Here is a 20,338-nt window from a genome sequence, read left to right on the forward strand (position 1 = left end):
GTGGGGAGTGCCAGCCATACGTTATCGGATCCGGACCTAGAGGAACTAAACTAAATAAAAGACTAGTTTACGTACGAACGGATCGGGCCAGCGCGATCGATGCTAGGCAGGCGTGGGGAGTGCCAGCCGTATGCTATCGGATCCGGACATAGAGGAACTATTAAAAGACTAGTTCACGGGAATCTATTCAGTCGGCAGATCCGAGATATAATACAAGGCGACGACGATGGATTTGGCCTTGTCTATTGCCACAGCCGGCGCGGCGTAATTACCACCGAAAATTGTGGATACTGTTTTTGATTTTTACTTTGTTTTTTAAATATTTTATGGGAATGTTTCACATTAGGTCTCTAAAATTAAGAAATATCTTATAAAACGAAGTAGATATTCTGAATTTTTAGACAAAAACAAAAAGCTTGAAGTGAGGAAAAATACATTTTTTCGTAAATTTTTCGTGTTATTTTCTCTAATTGATTTGTGATATAGTTTTTAAACTCTGATTTGAGTTTCTTTAATTTTTTTATCTGCTATAAAACTTACCTATATGTTTTTAACATATGCAATTACACGTCTTCTTATATTTCGCACATTATAAAAATTATAATGATCTGTATAATCTTGAATAGTAAACTGTGAATAGTTCTGATTGAAAACGAAATCCATTAGCAAGCAACGGGGATGTCAATGTTAGTCGGGAACTATTATGAACTAAGGACCTGGTTCAAGGAACTATTCCTCTGGAGGAACTAGAATTCCCACCTCTAAACTAAATACATGAGGTATACACATAAATAGTAATACTACAGTAATATAATATTAATATACAAATTAGTATTATTACTATAACACAATGTAATATTACTGTAGAGTTACTGTTAACGTGCATGGCTCATGCATTTGTTTGTATTTGGTGCATCTTGATGTTGAATAAACTTTAGAGCACAAAATTTCCAAAAAGTCAGCGCACACCGCACCTTTCTATCTTTCCTGTAACGGGACATATTAAGAGAAAAAATAAACCAAACTTTCACAAAAAATAAAATACCCAATTCAAGGATAAAATCTGAAATAGAAGACTATATTCAGTATATTTATCCAAAAAAAAAATAGTTCCATGACATTGAATAATTTTTTTATAGGCCCTCAAAATTGCTTTAATTTGGAATAATTTTAAAGTGCCAATTGATGATGTATGAAAAATACGCCCAATCACATTGCAGAACCGTGCTTGTGCACCAGCCAAGAACTGGCAACATTGCGATTTGATTTGACGTGCATGTTGAATAATAAATTTGAAGTTAAATTTTTTGTTTACTCCTTTGTTGCCGCTTTTCAACATGCCAGGTGTGACGTATTAAAAATAAAGTGCGGATTTTTATTCTGGCCTTTTTTGTTTTTATTTATTTTCTTAAGAACGACTTCAGGTTCTTCGAAAGTGAGATAGCAGAAAATTCTAGAATAAATTGCTTTATTCAATTATGCGAATTCCAAAATATAGTGAAAGAGCCCATTATAAATAGGCTATGAAACAAAAAGAAGTATATGGATTAAGTGAGAGACAGCCAATCTTGTGGTATGGATGACAGATTAATCAAATGATCTGGAATAATTGAGACCAATTATTAATTTGACAGTTGTTGTAACACTTCGATTCAAGTATTTGGTATCTAAATATATGTGATAGTGGTAATCTCGACCGTACTTCTAAATTTAATGTGGAACAATATCGGGTAGCGGTCTGTAGATTCAATTTAAACTAATTTGTTTTTAAACTCGATATTTCGTTAATTTTTATTAACTTCTTCAGGAGTAACTTGCACAAGACAAAACATTTCAATCTAAAATATATGTCAACAATTAACAAACCAAGTACAGTGGACAGAAATACGGTACTGATACTGTTTCTGTCCACTGTACTTGGTTTTAATTGTTGACATATATTTTAGATTGAAATGTTTTGTCTTGTGCAAGCTGTAAAATGTTCGTGTTATAATAGGATTATATTCAATGACTAAATGTTTTACTCCTGAAGAAGTTATTAAAAATTAACGAAATATCGAGTTTAAAAACAAATTTGTTTAAATATCTAAATATACCGTATGATCGAAAAAAAACGTCGTCCAGTTGGTGAATGATGGTCACCAATGACGATTGATGACATTTCCCATTTAAAATTACAAATAAAATGACAGCGATCTTCATTTCATAGGCATCGCTGACGCCGTTTTTATTCGATCATACGGTATTTCTAGATTTCAATGGAATTTTCCCATTATTTTCTGTTGAATTTCTATTCTATGTCTAGTATGTCAGTAACTTGCAATGGACATCAATTATTAAGGCGGGCTCTCACGACTCGTGTACTTGTATAAACATTTGTTATTAGCATATACGTGTCGCAGCGCCGGGCTTGTTGCAAAAGAATGTTGTTTACAAAGATAGCATACTTGCCAAGTACGCAAATATTGGCGTACTTGCCAAGTACACGAGTCGTCAGAACCCGCCTTAACAAATAAGCTATAAGTGTGGGTTTACATGCATCCGTAATACGTCGTCCGTCGAATACTATATTATCAAATGGTCAGATAAGTTGCCATCATACCACTAAAAACGTAATTTCAATAACTTACCAATTTGCCCAGGCATCTCCTAAATCTGGATCAATTTTAAGAACCCTTTGAAACCATTCTCTGCATTTATTTGCCTTCCTTTCAGACCAAAATAATCGACTCACTGCTAACAACACGTTAGGATCGTGTTCGCATTTTTTCAAGGCATCAACCTATAAAGAAATTAATTAAAAATAAATTGTCATGAAAAACATGTATCATACTGATTTAGTTTTTCTTTGCGGTCTAGGCTCCAAAAATATACTCTCTGCCCACAATATTCCAGAATTTGGACATTCCTGTAATGCCTTTGCCATCATTGAATTTGCAATTTCTTTCATTCCAGCTCTTAATTCCACCCTGATAGCTTCTAACCACAACTGATCGTTTTTCGGATTTTTCAGTCTAGCTTTCTCTAAAACTGATCTAGCTTTTGTCAGCAAGCCTTTCTTTTCTTCTAGTCGCGATAAAAGTATCCACAAAGGTATGGAATCGGGAGACTTCTTAATCTAAAAAAGTGTATATAAAAGTAAATACAGGGTGTGCCATAAAATTCGCAACAAATGGTAATGCAGCAACTGTCATGATTGCAAATTACAAAAATCCTTTTAGGTATACCGGTTACGTCTCAAAAGTGGCCCACCCCTATAAGTTTTTTATTTTTTCATTAAAAAAAAACAATATTTCGTATGTTGGTATATGGCATAAATTAGATTGATTGACGTATTCAATTGTTTTCGATCACTTCCTGTTATTCCTGTTGATTTTTAAACGGCACCCTCGGTATATTTTTACTTTACTGGATAGAAAACGACACTCTGAATAGAATGACTACTGCTTTTGATTTTTAAATGGCACCGTCGGTATTTTTTTTGCTTTATTCAATAGAAAATAAACACTCTGATTTGAATGACATATCATATGTCAACTTTTGACATTTTTGCATATGGTTTATTTGAAATTATATCTTGCGGTTCGTAACGAAAATTTGACTCAAAGTACCAAATGTGTATGTATCAAATTATTCGTAAAAAAATGGTTTTCCAAATATGCTAATGAGCCACCCTCGTTCCATTTGAAAAAATTGAGATTTAATTAAAAATACGACTTGGGCTTTTTTTAACCGGCCAGGACAAGACCCTAAAAACATTAGACGATCAAATATATTTTTCCAAGGCTCCTTGATTAAAAATTAGTGTTTTTAACATAGCCATGGCACTCTAGATTGAATTTTAAAATACGATTTTTTATTAAGCGAGAGTGTCAAAAGTTGATATATGACATGTCGTTCTCTTCAGAATGTCATTTTCTATCGAATAAAGTAAAAAAAAGCGAGGGTGCCGTTTAAAGATTAAAAGTTGTTCCGGCGAAACAGGAAGTGACCAAAAACAATTGAATACGTCAAACAATCCTAATTTATATCATATACTAACATACCAAATCTCGTTTTTTTATCTGAAAAAATAAAAAAGTTATAGAGGTGAGCCACTTTTGAGACGCACCCGGTATATAAAAAGTGGATTAAGTGACACAACATCGGAAATAGTCGAAGAGAATTGTTCAGAATTTGATTTTACGTCTATATGTCAGTCACATTTCTTCATTTGGTACATTGTCTGATTGTAGATCTCAGACATTCCCGTAATTACGGAATTATTTCAGTAAAACTCTGTAATTCATTAAATCATTTTCAGTTACCCTGTTTGCCATTTTTAGTCAATGAATGAATTTATTTTTCAACATCTATTCAATGCATTTTATGTAGAAATAGACATGTCACAACATTTAAACTTATTTTACAAGAAACTTGATGAATATTATTTGAATGAAAATAAGTGAAAGACTAAACGTAGTGCAATTGAGGAAAGTAAGTAAATTATAAGTTTTCAAACATAACCTCAAACTACTGCAATTTACAAAAACGCTTAAATAAAGTAAAATCTGATAGAATCATATATATATATTAACTAAAGAAAATCGACTCCAAACTTCATTCTATGAAGCCAAGCCGGTGAAATGAGTATACTAAGGGTCGGCATTTCTGGTCTTGGGTGCCGGTTTTCATATGTACGAAGAGTACGGTCAATACGCTTAGTAAAATAAGATGTACTGAATAAAGACAGAAGGCGAATATTTTCCCAAGCGCATGGAGTCTAGCGTTAGATTAAGTAGTTATGTACTTCGTATTTTTGCTCACTCCGACTTAGGCTGAAAACATAGTGGCGCGACGAGGAGAGCGGCGAGCAAGCAGTGCTAATACATAGTAGTGCTGCGAGCAGATCGCTTTACTATGTTCACGCGTACTTGTCTTCACAGGTTTGTCTTGGACGCGACGTCGCGCTGCTTGCTCGCCGCTCTCCTCGTTGCTCCACTATGTTTTGCGCCTTACTAGATTGCCATAACGAATCACTCCTATACATGTAAACGCCGACCCAAAGGTTCGCTTGCCAGCGGGGTATAAATCTTCTGAAGGAATTTGTATAAGTCGCTCAGTTAGCTGTGTTCAAGCGTAGTGCGCAAGCCTGGATTTTGAATTATCGATCGGATAACCAGACCAATAAGAGACTAGACGCTAGCAGCAGCTGTTCATTCGTACGGCTCCGTCCAACTTCGTACGGCTTTCGTTTGCGTTCCCATTTGACAATTGGCTAATCCTCAGAGTAAGGGCTAATCGATATTCGGAATTTTGGAGTTGCGCTGTTACGCCAGTATCTGCCTAACAGACGAACTTATGTGAAATATACATGGACCGGTTATCTAGTTGTCTCTAACTCGACTTCAATTCCAACACATTGCAGGGATAGGCGATAATCTGTATAACGGATAGAATCTAAATAAATCCAACAAGAATAATTTGAAATGCAATTTTTTTTTAGTGTCCCGTAAATAATCGTAAAAATTTTAAATTGATCATTTTTAAGATAGCATAAGTGTTCGAATGGCTTATATAGAGAAAAAAGTTACAGCATTCAAACACAACATACACTTTTTTCGTCTCCAAGTGAGTACCAATCATTAAGGAAGTGTATAAAGTTATTGTTAATGTGTCAATTTCAAAATTTTTTAAAAAATTATTTTAAAAATGTGTCAATTTCAAAAATATGTTTTCTATAAGCTACGCCTCAAAGTAGATAGAAAATCAATTTATTTCTATTTTTTACAATTTATTGCATGATTAAAATCAAATTACTGCACTCTAAATTATTTTCGTTCAACTTACTTTATATTGTGCCATTCTAACAAAAAAATAAATAATTTTTTCTTGGAAAACTATATTTTTTAATTAAATACTTCTTCAAAGCCCCCGTTCTTTTTTTGACTCTCCATTTACAAGTTTTGGTACATACCAGTAAAATTAAATTCTGACCAACCTTTTGACTTTTTTTCTATATTTTGCCACTATTTTTCGCATATCTGAAGATATTTTTTGTAATTTCCCGCTATGACAGTTGTCGCATGACATGCCAAAATAATTAGTTATGTTCATAGATAAAGGAAATAAATTTATATTGGAATGCCTGTCAAAATATATAAATGTTTTGGGTCGCGACCGTTGTACGCGATCTGGCGCTGCTATAGCGGTTGCTAAGAAATTGCAAACAATTAGAATACAACCAACAGTAATTATTTTCTCTTGTCAAAGTCAGAATCTTCAGAAATTATAAAATCTTTCAAAATTTAAACCGCCCTCGTTGAAAAAATGCTGAAAAGTGTTTAAAGCGTCCATTCTCAAAGTAATTATTGCTATCTTGTGAGCTTAATTTAAATTTCATTTACTGTGATAATTGTGATAAAGTGGCATTAAAAATTTAAAAAGCTGTGTTGTGAACTGTGAACTACAAAAACCATCGTGGATCGTGGCATAACGTCGGTTTCAAATGTTTCATAGGTATTTCATACATGTCCTTATATAAAATAAAGTTTCTTGTATTCAACACACTGCATTTTATTTATAACTAGTTGAAGCCTGGCCCATCCGCCACATCAGGAAAAAAAATACTGTTTTTTTAATCAAATGAAAAACAAAAAATCCGGCGACGACAGTTTTTAGAAGAGCAAATTAGCTATCTTTTAGTAAAAAAAGCAACTTTCTAGAGCAAGTCGTTACTTCTGTAGAGACGACACAGATAAACATTAGCATTTTATATACATATGTAGATATTAAAAGAATATAATAATAAATTTGAATAAATAATATTTGGCGACATATTTCCGGAAAAAGCCGAATCGACCCGAAATTATCAAAAGCTTTGGGTCGCGACCGTTGCAAAAATAGCGCCAAATAGTATTTACATTGTCCTTATGGGCTCATTGTCCCTATGGGACCAAACCCTCAACTGTAAACTTCCCAATCTAAACTTGTTTCGTTTATCTATGGTTATGTTATTTGACATGCTGAAATAATGTTGCATAATTTTTTGCCAATTGGCAAAAAAATTATTCAACATTATTAAATTATGAGTAATTACTCAATAATCAAAAATCTCAATTTTGCAAACTTTTAGGCATATCTTGTAAACTCTCTTAACAAACTATTTTTAAATTTATCTGTAATATCTTACACCAGAGTTATATGCATCAAATGCTTTGTTGAGATCATTTCTTTGTTCATAAATTTGACCGTACATCATCCAAAGCTTAGAGTAATCAGGAAAAACTTTAATGGCTTCATCTAATAAAGTGAGAGCTGCATCTAAATCGTTTAAAGACCATTCTAGCTTGGCACTTTTCATCATTACTCGTGGAGTGGGAGCAGAACCTATTAAGCATAAATGTTGAAACTGACTGATCGGTATAGTTTAACTTGCACATACCTCTGGCTTTAGCTAGGAGCCTTCTAGCTCTTTCATATTCCTTATTTTCTGATTCCAATTTAACAGCAGCTAACCAAATCTCTTCACTATTAGGATTAGCTTGAAAAGCAAGAGATAATATGCCTCGAGCTGCCGGAACGTCACCTGCCAGCCATTTGCTTTTTGCACCCATCAACCACAATACCTAGTAAATTAAATGTAAAAATCATATATATTATACTATATCGCTAGTCAGGAATAGAAATTGAAGCCAAATTTTTGAGATAGAGCTATACAACATCCACAAAGTCGGTCCTTTTCGTTCAACAGCTTTGAACTACGCAAGCGTGAGAAGTGCTTCTCGATTAGTTGATTTATTTCATACTAACCAATAGTAGTTTTCTAAATTTCTATCTACCACATTAATCAATTTAGCGTCTGACTATACGCGCCTTTACTTATAAATTTAAATTTAATCTCTGACATATTTAAACAAGAACAAGAAACGGATAGATATAATGAATATCTAAAATAACAACAAATCGTTTTATTTGGTCCCCGCGCACGAAAATTCTGTTAAAAAGGAAAGACTTATGCAAGTTTGATTATAATATTTGAATTATTCCTATTTTTTTTTTCTTTGGCTTCACTTTCCACTCATTGTGTAAATGCGGTACTAGCAATATACTCTTATAATATATTTGGTAAAGATTCTGTAAATATAATTTAAATACATTTAATTTAAAATAAAATTATAAGCGTGATTACAATGGAGAAAAGTAGAAATAGTAATCAGTCTGTCCATTTTTGACATTCTTTACGCTTTGATGTAAAAAATAAAAAATAATACCCATAAAAAGACCAAATATACGAAAATAAATTAGATTTTTACAATAATCATTAACAGAAACAGCATTTTTAAAAGAGCTTTCTTTCTTTCTTTCGTACTGTCAAGGATGGAATTATTCGATATATAAAATAACATATTTAATATTAATATATTTCGTAAATTAATAATTCGATTGAAAGGAAGTATCAAATAATTAAAGTTCATTGGCATTTACGCAACAAAAGTAAAATTTTAAAAATCAAAGTTATAAGCATAATTGGCAATTGCGAAAATATTTCCTTTCAATACTACGAATTTATAAAATCATCAAATCAGCACTAACGCGGTCATCGCACCGGTCATCGCACCGATAGACCAATAATGCTGATTCGATGATTCGACGTAACGAACCAATAAATACAAAAATGTCACCTGTTGGGGGGGGGACAGCCGATAGTCGATAGTAAGTTCGATAAGGTCGCGGTCGAGATTCCGGCATTGGCGTTACACTACCCTGACACTACCCCCGAGCCAGTGATGATGTTCGTCCATAAATATAATATGTAAGTACACATTTAGTTTTATAATTATTTTATTATTCGTAGATTAATTAAATTGATTATTAAGTTAAATTGAAGTATTTATTATTTGCTATGCCCCTAGTCATAACCCACAAAATGGGGTGTGACAGTACTAATTCGAAACAGTGGTTTTTCCATAAAATATTTTTTACACTTAAAAAATCTAGTTCGTTAGGAATTTTTAAATGTTTATCAAAAAATGATACTAACTATTAACTAATCAAAATTTAAGAACCGGTGTCTAAAAATTTGGTCCACGAAAAAATCGTGATGCAAAGTCTAGTAACATGGCAAGTTGAAAACAAAACACTAAAGAAAAGTAATACTTACTTCACTCTTAGGACAATGTGCTACAGCCCTTTGCAACAATGACTCCAAGCTTTCTCTCGTTCCGTGATTTTTTTCCAGATACGCAGCTCGTAACCAAATTGATTTTTTACCAGGAAATGTAGCAAGAGCTATGTTGTAAACAGCACGCGCGCACTCGTACGCTCCTTGATTTGTACACTATAACATTTTTATTTTAGCATATTTTACCTAATTATTTAAGTTATTAAGTTAACAGTCATAAGTCAACCACTACATGAAGCTACAATTCAAGAGTTCTGATTTATTCCTGTACAACCAATGAATAAACATACTATGGAAGGAGTCTAATACTGTTTTTATATTCATGCACTAAGGTACGCCCATAGTGCACCGGCTTATCTCGAGGCAGGTCTCATAGTGAACCTGCGCAATTGAAGCAGAAAGAAACAATAATTCAACCGCTTGCAGAAGATGGGAATGTCTCATTTCACACTATAGAGCTATTTCTTGAGGGTATATTATGTATTTTATTATTAGCTATCCTGCAAAATAAAACACTAAATCACCACAATACACCAAAACACTTTTACTTTTACACTGGACTCGCGTTTCGCTAACCATGTTAGCATCATCAGCAGATGATTATAAACTGTTTCAGTTAGGACTTTTTAAATGTTAATAAACTGTTTCAGTTTATAATCATCTGCTGATGATGCTAATATGGTTAGCGAAACGCGAGTCCAGTGTAAAAGTAAAAGTGTTTTGGTGTATTGTGGTGATTTAGTGTTTTATTTTGCTGTGTAACACAAAAGGTTCCAACCCTCAACTGTAATTAGCTATCCTATTTATACTAAACTGAAACAAGAAATAAATACTCACATTCATGAAATTAGTAGGTCTCATTAAGAATTTCGTGAATATTATACTTTATATCCACAACTCACAGCTTACCCTCAGTAAAATTACGAATATTTCCGCATAGAGAAATAAACGTTCAACTACATTTTAAACCTTTTGTGAAAAGTATATTTTCACAAAACAATAAAAACCGTTTAAAAAACAACGGTACAACTTTAAAAATGTTGTACACAAGATGGCGATGATTAAAATCGATTAATTTTTAATAATTTTATAAATTTCTTGAATTATGCTAAAGCATAACTTTTACTAAAAGTTTAGAAAAGAGTCGAGGGATGTAGATTAAGTTTAGGAAAGCGAGAGTGGTCTCAAAAGGGGTAGCTTGAGCGACTTTGTGGAGCAGATGAAGAGGTAAGGAACAAAAAGAAACAATAATTCATTCCAGTAAACGTGGATAAAAGCAAATTAAGCCTGTTGAAGTAGGCTGACTGGCGCACTACAGCCCCGCGCATACGGTTGTTTATCTAGTCTGCCGCGATAAAGCGGGAAGCCGGTGCACTATGGACGTACATTTTTAGATGAAAGCGACGTCATTGAAATTACTTTCTCTTGTCAGTTTTGTTTGAGGTATCGCTTGAAATATTTGAATATCAAATGAATTTATGTGCTTTTCTGAGTTTATTATGGTATTTCTTGTATATTTTATAATTGGTTTTATGAAAACTGCATCAACTTAGAAAAGTATTGTGTTCAGAACTTGAATTACAGCGAGATTATAGCAAATCTTAGAAAGGGGCTTCAAAAATAGTTACTTGTGCACCGTGCGATCGTTCCCAGACAAAAAAAGTGAAAAATAATCGAACTAATTTTTACTAATAAGTAATGTTACAAGTAATAAACCAATTAATTATGCAATTCGTTTAAAGTTAACTAATTATGTTTTTATTCTTGCCATTTTCCCATTTATTTACTACTTGACCTAAATAACTAGGATCTAGGACAGATCAATTTTTAAATTTTTACTTAGTGGTTCCATTAGCGTAAATGTATTCTTGCTAATAAATAGCTATATTAACTAATCTATTTTTATTAAAATATATATTTTAAGAATATTAATAACTACACTCAGCATCCAAAAAAAAACGCAACCGAAAAATTTTGGGTCAAGTTTAAATTGTCATGTTTTTTTTTACTTTGAGCATTATATACATGATTTTTTTGGCAAAACTGTATACAGTGGTGTGCCGTATAAGGGGGCAGGTGGGGGGGGGGGGGGTTGATTGCCCCCTCCGCCCTAGGCTCTGACTGAGTGACGCGCCCTAGTGAAATCGCAAAATTGTACGTACCCATCTAACTATTCTCATTCTCATTCTACGATCACGTTATGGTCTAGTCTTTTTATTTGTTTGCATTTTCGACATTTTCCTGACCAACACTACTTCTTGTAAGAGCGGTTGGCAACGTTGCTTTGTCAAGTCGACTTTCGCGCCTTTAATCGATTATGATAAGTTATTAAACAAACTTAAGTCTGTAAAAACAAGACGCTTAAACATTTAATTAAGTAGATAGTTTCATTTTTTGCTCGTATTTTCCCTAGTAGAACAGTAATGTAATAATGTATGAATAAATACATCCCAATACAACCCCTATAATCCGAAGTACTGTATAATCCTATAATCCAAGCGCCCCAATCGTGTAAAATGAACCATAATCTGAACACCTTAAATTCGGCAATTTGAATTACTCTGCATGTACCCGGCGCCCTCAACATAGCTCGCCCACCCCGCTTTTTTACCCACGCCACGCTACTGACTGTATATAAATATATCAAGTTTAATTCGTAAACTCAGTTTATTATAAACTTTAGTTTTTGACTTATAATAGAGAGTTAATCGAAGAGTTGTGTTTTATCCTATCTTTAAAACAGTCTCGTGCGAAAATACCCATTTCGTGAGCAAATTTGAAGAAATTAACCAAGGCATGTGTTGACATGAGTCAAAAAAACAAAATGCTCAGGAGACAAGGTTCTGATCGAATAATAATATTTTAAGAAAAGTTACGCACGAAATTATTGCACAGGGTTTTTAAAGTTAGGGTAAAAAACAACACTTCAATTAACCCTGTATAATCAGCCAAATACTAAAGTTTATAAAAAAACTGAGTTTATGAATTAAAGTTGATAGATTTATATACGGTTTACTAAAAAATTCGTGAAAATATGGCTAAAAGTAAAAAATGTAGCACTTAAACTTGATAAAAAAAAAATCCGTTGCGTTTTTTTTACATCTGAGTATAATAATCTTTATTGGCTCAATGTAAAACAAAACTAGTAAATTATTAAGAAAGTATACCCTCATATTTTAACACAATAAAACGCCAATGACTTTTGAAATGAAAGCAGATAGCACTGTAAATGTATAGTCCGTCTGGCGAGAGAATACATGAGTTTGACACACGACATCCAAAAACAGCTGTCTAAGTTTTTGAAATGGCTATTTTAAGACCAAATCTTCTGCACATTTAGAGTTCTTCCAAAATGATAAAGTTACAAATGGATGATGTTAAACGAAAAGGAACCAAGCGCCAAATTACGAAAACTGAGTAAAAGGCATCAACCGTTCTCACAACTTCGTACTGTCGTCACGTCAAAAGAATCAATGAGATTTGTACTAAATTCAAACAGCTGTCAATTTTAAATTTAGTACAGCTCTCATTGCTTCTTTGAAGTGTCAACCAGTGTCGCCAGCGACAGAACTTAGTTCTGAAAACGGGTCTTTAAAGAAGTTCCTAATAATGAGATTAACCAATAACTTAGAATAATTATAGCTTTATGCAATTAATTGTTAACTCATAATGTATTTATTAGCTTACATTCTCTGCGTCTTCCATCCAGGTATGTTTTTGGTCTTCAGGTTCAACTCCATAGCCGATTATTACTTTGGTTATAGCTCGACAGCAATGTATATGACCTCCCTTCTCACTTTCAATCCCTTCCTTAAGCCACTGTTCACGATTTATTTCCACGCCATTAGAACTAAAAATCAATACATGATTATTTGATATTAATTTTAATTTTCTATACGAACCTTAATGATGAAATGGCTCTCTCAATAATCTTCTCTACCATATGGTGATTGCCATTTGCTTCTTCTAATTTAGCAGCCGTAGTCCAAATCTGTTTATCTGTTGGAATATTTTCTCTGGCTTTGTTTAATACTTTTCTAGCATTTTCGTAGGTCTCTAAACGTGCAAGAGCTAGCCAAAGTTCCACTGCTGTTGGACAACATTCAACGGCTCTATATATGAAAAACATTGTAAGAGAAAATTCTACAGGGTTTTTCAAACACACTCCTTCATTAGAAGTTGTTTAGGATATAATTTAGATTTAAATCTGAACGTTTTGAGTAGGGTTTCCAATTTTCGGGAACGTGATCCCGTTTTGAAATCCTGGAATAGGAGCCTATAACCCCTGGATCCCGGGATTGACTAACAGAATTAGAAATTTAAACTAAAAAATACTTAATAAAAATGCAGCTACATAATTTATCAAAAAAAAAAATGAGACAAGAGACCTATTGTGCATTAAAATAGATAAAACAAAGTAACATTCATATTAAGTAAAAAAAACAATTCTTGTTGCAAAAATTATAAAATATAGGAGACACGGAAATATAACTTTTAGATATATTGACTCTCTGCTTAGTATAAATAATATATATGATCTTCGAAAGACTAAAGTGTATAAAGTGGAATCATTTTAGATTGGGCATTTAAATTTGTCGGGATGCCGGGATTTAATATCGGGATTTCGGGAATAAACATACACCGGGATTTCGGGATCCCGGTTTGGAAACCCTAGTTTTGAGTCAAGAATATTTAACTAGTTTAGATGAGAACTTCAATTGTAATCTTTTTCATCATCAAACCAGCAACCAAATAATCACTGGTAATATCAAGAAGTGGAAAAAATTGAAATATACTACTACTCAAAATATTAGATCTAAAATAGATCTAAAAAACTTTAAACGGATTTTGGGAAAAATATAAGATTATCTATTACCTAGAAAGTAATATTCGGGCATCTTCAGGGTTCTCTAACTCGACTGCCGCTTTCCATAATCTTACTGAGTTGGGAATATGTTCCAAAGCTTTGCGAAATACACGCCTTTTAGCTTTAGTCTCGTCCTCTAAATCGGCAGCTTTAATCCAAATTCTAACCTATAATAAAGACTGTTTAAATACTTAATTTTAGCTATTGTAAAGTATTGCTTACTGATGTTGGTATGTGTCTAGCTGCTTGTGCTATAACGGCCTTTGAAGTATCAGAGGGATTTAATCGAGCTGCTTCTAACCATAAATCTTCACTCTGAGGATTCACTTCACAACCTGAAATATATTTAAATTAAATACAATAGGGTGGCCCAATATTTCGAAGAAGTAAGGGTACTTTACTACCATATTAACATGAAATGTCATATGTAACAAAGTTGTGCAATTATCAAGGCATAAATAATTTTCATTTATCTCTAATAATAAAAAATACCATTTGCTGCATACTTTTACTAAGTTTTTGAAATGGCTATTTTAAGACCAAATCTTCTGCACATTTAGAGTTCTTCCAAAATGATAAAGTTACAAATGGATGATGTTAAACGAAAAGGAACCAAGAGCCAAATTACGAAAACTGAGTAAAAGGCATCATCTGACAGAGCAGTGTTCAATGTATATGTGGAAAAAGATCCACGCTACAATTAGGTGTTTCAGTGACATCTATTGAACAGGATCCTAAGCACCACCACTGTGTAGGAATCTTTTGAATTTGCCTAAAAGGATCCAAGCGATAATTCCTTTTATATGTATGTCCGTTTTCTGTTGATTCTCTTTAAATGTTTGGTTAGCCGCGTGCTTTTCATATTAAAACTACAAAACTATTATAAAAAAGAAAGGTATTAGTCTAAAACAAGGGTAAACATAGGAATTAGTGAAAGATCTAAAAGTATTGTGTTGGCTGCTTGGGAAAATATAATTTTCGAAACAATGAATAAAGGAGACTTCTATTCTACAGAACAAACTTAGAAACAAATCTTCAATAGAAAACACCGTAAACCATGTTGTAGATTTTCTTTTTGGTTAGAAGTAACCAAGAACTTGGTTCTTTTTTAAAATTAATAACAGTACTCCGGTATTTCTTAGAAAAGAATTATGCGCCAAATGTTTATTAAAATGTGTAAAGTTTGAAGCTATATTTTGTCAATTTGTTCTTGCACTCATCTTAAATCAATTTTGTCATAAATTGTGGATACATTTTTCTTGATAGCTCAACAAAGAGAGATAGAGCTCGCTCATACGTTAGAAGGCAATATCTCAAAATCACAGCTTGGCGCTTGGGTCCTTTTCGATTAGCATTATCCAAATTATTTGTTAATTTAATAAGAAGCAATCTATAATATAGGGTCCTTTTCGAAACTAATTATATTAAAATAAAATTCTGAATGCTATTCTCCTATATTAAAATAGAATAACTTATGGTAATTTCTAAAATAAATAGAAGATTTATCAATATATGTCTTGATAAATAATTTCATGCCGATTTCAAGCGAATAACCGATGAATAACCGTTGGTTATGGTGGACAGATACAGTTGCCTAGCAATTGGTTGTTTATCTGTCAACCATAACCAACGGTTATTCGCTCGAAATGGCTTTTATATTCAAAATTGGAAATTATTTAAAAATTTTCTGTTCGATAATATTCATTTTCAGCGGCGTCGGCACAATAAATCGTGTAAGCATCAAATTAATTGGGTAAGTGAAAAATGCATTATGAAATTAAAAGGTTTTCAGTAGGCTTGGTGCATTCTCCGCCGTTGCTGCCACCATCGGAGAATATCATAAACAATTAGTATATACAAATACACGGGTTGATTAGTCCAACTATGGTAGCGAGCATATTTTTAATCACCGGTTTTGCTAGTAGGGTCATAATTGGGGCTATTTCGGCTATAACGAAATTTTTTAAAAATACATAATTATAATTTTAGATGTTCATCAAACATTAAATCACTAGTTGATTAAAAAAGTTTCCATTAATATTGCAAATTATATTTTATCCTCTCATAGTATATTTATGTCTATAACCTACTGCTTGAATCCATTTTTGCTTTTGATCAAATCGGTGTGAGAAACTATGAAGCTATAAAATGTTGTTTTGGAAGAGTTGAATATCCGGGAAAGTTAAGTATCCGGGAAATATCTTTAAAAATTTTTCGGCAATTTTATTAACATTTGAAATTGTCACAAGACAACACGACGCCTAGTTCGAATTCTTTTTCACTTATTTTTTACTAACCGAAATAGCGTTACATCACACAAACCTCGTACCTGAGTGTTTTATAGTCTCAATAAATGCACTAGCAAAAACTAAAATACTTTAAATATTATGACAAAGCCACGATTTCAATAATATTTTAATGCGATCAATATGAACTGTAACCGGGACGGCGTGAAATAAAACGCGAAAATTTCTGATTTCTGCCGTATACAGCGCCGCGGTCGGAATTTTTTTAAATCAATTGGTATGCATGAAGCCTATAGCCGAACCTAACCCTAACAATGTCATTATTTGTCTTCTAGATTTATATATTATTTTATTTATACTACCTTTCATAATCAAATTTCTCGCAGCTTGAACTTTTCCTGTAACCTCTTCCAGACGTGCACTTGCAATCCATGCTGGAGGATGATTGGGATTTGTTTCTCTAACAGACTTTAGTAAAAGACGGGCTTTCTTTATATCATTTATATCACCTCCATATGTGGGTATCATAGATTGTAAATCAGTTAGATATCCCTTAGGATCGACAACAGTTTGCCCAGTTACAGAATCTGATACCTGGGATAGTTTGACATTCATTAAAGTATTTCTGGCTTGTCCAATTTTTCTTAAATCCATATCTCCAGTTGGTGTTAACATTCCAGGTGTTGTTACTCCTGGTACCATACTAGCTAGACCTGAATTGGGATCAATAGCGTTACTAGACTCGCCACCCAAATTTCTTGCTAAAACACTATCTGGTAGAGGAGTAAACTTTTCGGCCCTTGGATTTCTTTGTTTTTTATTCCTAGCATCTCCCACCTCTGGGACATTACGCCACTCATCGTCACTAACCTAAAATATTTATAAAATTATATGAACAAATGTGTAAGATATAAATCAATCATTATCGCACCTTTACTAACTCTCTTTTTAGATCAGAGAATTGTTGTTGTATTTTAGGCCGTTCCTGTCGGTACCTTTCTAATTCCTCCCTTAAGCGTTTCTCCCTGTACTCTTTTCTCTTCTCATCCATTCTTTTATCAATGGCTTCATAGATAGCATCAGCTTCTGCATCATCTTTATCATATGGGTCTTTAGAAAATAGGGACCCTCCATAACCACTGAACTCATCATAATTGGAGTCATTTAAATCTTCTTCTTCCTAAAGTAAAATATTTGAATTTTTTAACTGCTAGCTGAAGCCATCAAATAAAATTTACAATACACTAGTACATAAAAAGTATCTTTGCTATTTTAAATACTTATAACTTTTATTCGTATAGAATGACATAGATCTGTAGTCTGATACAAAAATAGAGTAAACAATTTTTAAAAAAAATGTCACATAACTTTACAAAATTTCGACCCTCAAAATGATTTAGAATTCCGAAGCTCATTGATCACATACTATATGGGCAATGTTTGAATATATCAGTAAATATTTGTCAGTAATAAGTGGATTATAATAAAACTTACCTCCTTCTCCTCCTCCTCTTGCTTCTTAGTCCTCTTCGCCGCTGGAGGAGCATGTCTATCATCCCTAAAATCAAACACAGTTAATATTATAGAAAAAAAATATTACAACAACTTACGAAACATCATTTGCATCTCTTGCAGGACCAATGTCAGATCGGGTGGTAAAACCAGTAGCGCTAAAAAAATTATATCACGTATTTAAAATTGATAATCTACATAGAAAACCTTACCCTCTTCCAACTCCAGCTACATATCCAAGTGGGGCCGGAATCCCTAAAAAATGTTTCTTATTCCTGTTAACTAATGCCGCTGGAGGCGTAGTCATGGTAGAGGTAAAGTTTTATTCTGCTATAATTTCACAAATATTATTAAAAAGAAAGCAGCAACATAAGTATATTATACTTTCTATGGTAAATATTCAAATCAAAACAATACGACTATCAAGCAATTTGAGGTTAGAAATTGAGGCTATTGCCACAGAAAAGATCCTAACTTTTACCATAGCTTAAGAGTATACTAAGATACTATATTATTGGTTGCGTACATATATAAAACATGCAAAACATTTTTGAATTTTTCAAATATCAGAATTTACTCAAAAATACAGCCGCTGGGTTCCCTGAACGCGCACAATAAATCAGATCAAAAAATCGACCGATTTAAATAAAATTTGGAATGTCGACAGATTGGACCAAGGCCAACTTTACCGTGTACGACACGTGTCACGGTAAGAGTTAGTTTTGACGTAAGAAACGTCAAAAGTTGATGTCCGGTGTGTCCGATCGCGACCAAATTTGGTGGGTAAGCTATGTGAGCGACGGTACACAGGGTCCCACCCTGCCAATGTTGGATACGACATCCGACGTTTCGTTTACACCTTCATCAGGGTGGGACTAAGGGTTTAAGAAAAATGTGGGTCGATTTCTAAATATAATTTTGCCTATAAATTAAAACGACAGACACAACTGTCACTGCCAGGAATTCTCCCCTTATATAAAAAACAAACAAAAAAAAATGGCGTCAAGTTGGCTTGGAAATTACTAAATTTATTAATTTATTCTCCATATAGTTTTACAATTTCCAAGCCAACTCTGGCGCCGTTTTACTTTTCGGTCGTATTTTCAAAATAGGAGATACAAAAAAAAACAAGTTTGTAAAAAATACACATGTATTTTTGATAGATACACATGACACGTGGTTATTTATGTACACGTATTAAAACTAAACAAAAAATGAATAATACAAAAAATAGAATTTAGAACTTTATGGAATGTTAATACTGTAATAAACCAAAGTATATCAAAATAATTTAAACCACACAACACCCTGCACATATGAGCAAAAAGAAATAATGGACGCAAAAACCATGCTCGTTTCTAACTAAAAATAGATATAATTAGGCTCACAATGGCTACTAAAAATACACCTAACAAAATTTAGAATATACGTATGTATACAATAAACATTTTCTAATATAATTTAAAAAATCAATAATAGTTTAGATATTTGTGATATATAACAGTCTTCCATTTTTCTTAGTTTTTTTTATTTTGTTTAGTACTTTTTGTAAATACCTGCAATGTATTTACAGAAAATGCAATGTTAGTACAAAAGCATTATCTACAAAACCATCAAGAATTAAATACAAAAAAATAGAATTTTTTTTAACAAGATATAATCTAAAAAAAAAAGAAATTAAATTTATTTTTATACCCAATGATATAGGAAAAATTGTATTTTGTAAGATATTAAAATCTTAAATACTTTGGTCACAGATTCTTACAAATGAAATAACAAAACTAAAATTAGACCTGCTAAATTATAATTTTTCTACAATAAAAAAACAAAGTCGCCAAATGTATTAAACCTTAACAAATATCTTATCACAATACACTCTCATAAGACCAGTTAGCTGACCAATATCATTTCAGCGTAAAGTGTAAAATTTTAGAACGAATTGTTAATAATTATAACAAAATACAAAAAAGGCATACATCTAAATATTTAACACTCTTACATTTTTAACATATAAAACTGTCTCTTCACACTGGCAACATCGTATTTTGCTTAATTTTCTATTAAATATTTACATACTAAATTTTCTGTTTCCTAGCTCAACCTTTCCTCTCCAATTATACTAACGTAAAAATTAAGTCCTCAAAAAACGGAAGTTTGACACCAACTAATAAAATAAATAGCTAAGATATAGTCTGAATATTAAAAATAATGTACAGAACGAATTAAACTAAATAAGTGCCGCAGATTATTAAGTGTAATCTGGTCTCAGAGAGTTATAACCCTGTCTCGATGTAGAGGGTAACAGAGGCGACGTAACGTTTGGCTCTCCAGATCCTTCCAGAGAACTGGAAGGCTGTGATATTTGACGAGTTCTTTTTTTGGTCATCAGGCCTGCAACAAATTACATATATTAAGTCAGCAAAAAAGCATGAGTCAAATTATCAGCAATATCAATGATAAAAATCTTCACATATTAAAAAGCAAATGGCATGCTCATGCAAAGTATATTTCAGGCGTCTAAATGCAAAACCCGACAAGTCACACATTTTC

The 20,338-nt window shown here is 32.7% G+C and overlaps 2 protein-coding genes across 6 annotated transcripts in view; both read right to left on the bottom strand.

The window, feature by feature from the left end:
* LOC115879211 (pre-mRNA-processing factor 6) overlaps positions 1-18,303 on the bottom strand; it is a 21,127-nt gene extending 2,824 nt beyond the window's left edge. Inside the window, exons 1-15 of the mRNA XM_030895905.1 lie at positions 18,173-18,303; positions 18,001-18,118; positions 17,887-17,946; positions 17,771-17,834; positions 17,208-17,456; positions 16,639-17,146; positions 14,253-14,365; positions 14,040-14,197; positions 13,066-13,275; positions 12,851-13,013; positions 9,143-9,319; positions 7,424-7,607; positions 7,172-7,368; positions 2,834-3,118; positions 2,631-2,782 (exon numbers count right to left, since the gene is read on the bottom strand). Coding sequence (XP_030751765.1) covers positions 2,631-2,782; positions 2,834-3,118; positions 7,172-7,368; positions 7,424-7,607; positions 9,143-9,319; positions 12,851-13,013; positions 13,066-13,275; positions 14,040-14,197; positions 14,253-14,365; positions 16,639-17,146; positions 17,208-17,456; positions 17,771-17,834; positions 17,887-17,946; positions 18,001-18,095 — 2,615 coding nt within the window. The 5' untranslated portion in view covers positions 18,096-18,118; positions 18,173-18,303. The remainder of the gene's footprint in view (positions 1-2,630; positions 2,783-2,833; positions 3,119-7,171; positions 7,369-7,423; positions 7,608-9,142; positions 9,320-12,850; positions 13,014-13,065; positions 13,276-14,039; positions 14,198-14,252; positions 14,366-16,638; positions 17,147-17,207; positions 17,457-17,770; positions 17,835-17,886; positions 17,947-18,000; positions 18,119-18,172) is intronic.
* A 716-nt stretch (positions 18,304-19,019) lies between these two features.
* The window catches only part of LOC115879391 (NPC intracellular cholesterol transporter 1), an 81,588-nt gene continuing 80,269 nt past the window's right edge, over positions 19,020-20,338 (bottom strand). For 4 of the 5 annotated variants that reach the window (XM_030896211.1, XM_030896209.1, XM_030896210.1 and 1 more), the window contains one exon: positions 19,020-20,179. In XM_030896211.1, the coding sequence (XP_030752071.1) occupies positions 20,037-20,179 (143 nt within the window). In that variant the 3' untranslated portion in view covers positions 19,020-20,036. The remainder of the gene's footprint in view (positions 20,180-20,338) is intronic. The other variant, XM_030896208.1, reaches the window with a different exon arrangement.

Source organism: Sitophilus oryzae, unplaced genomic scaffold, assembly GCF_002938485.1.
Source record: "Sitophilus oryzae breed Bouriz unplaced genomic scaffold, Soryzae_2.0 scaffold_1576_pilon_pilon, whole genome shotgun sequence".
Taxonomy (NCBI): domain Eukaryota; kingdom Metazoa; phylum Arthropoda; class Insecta; order Coleoptera; family Curculionidae; genus Sitophilus; species Sitophilus oryzae.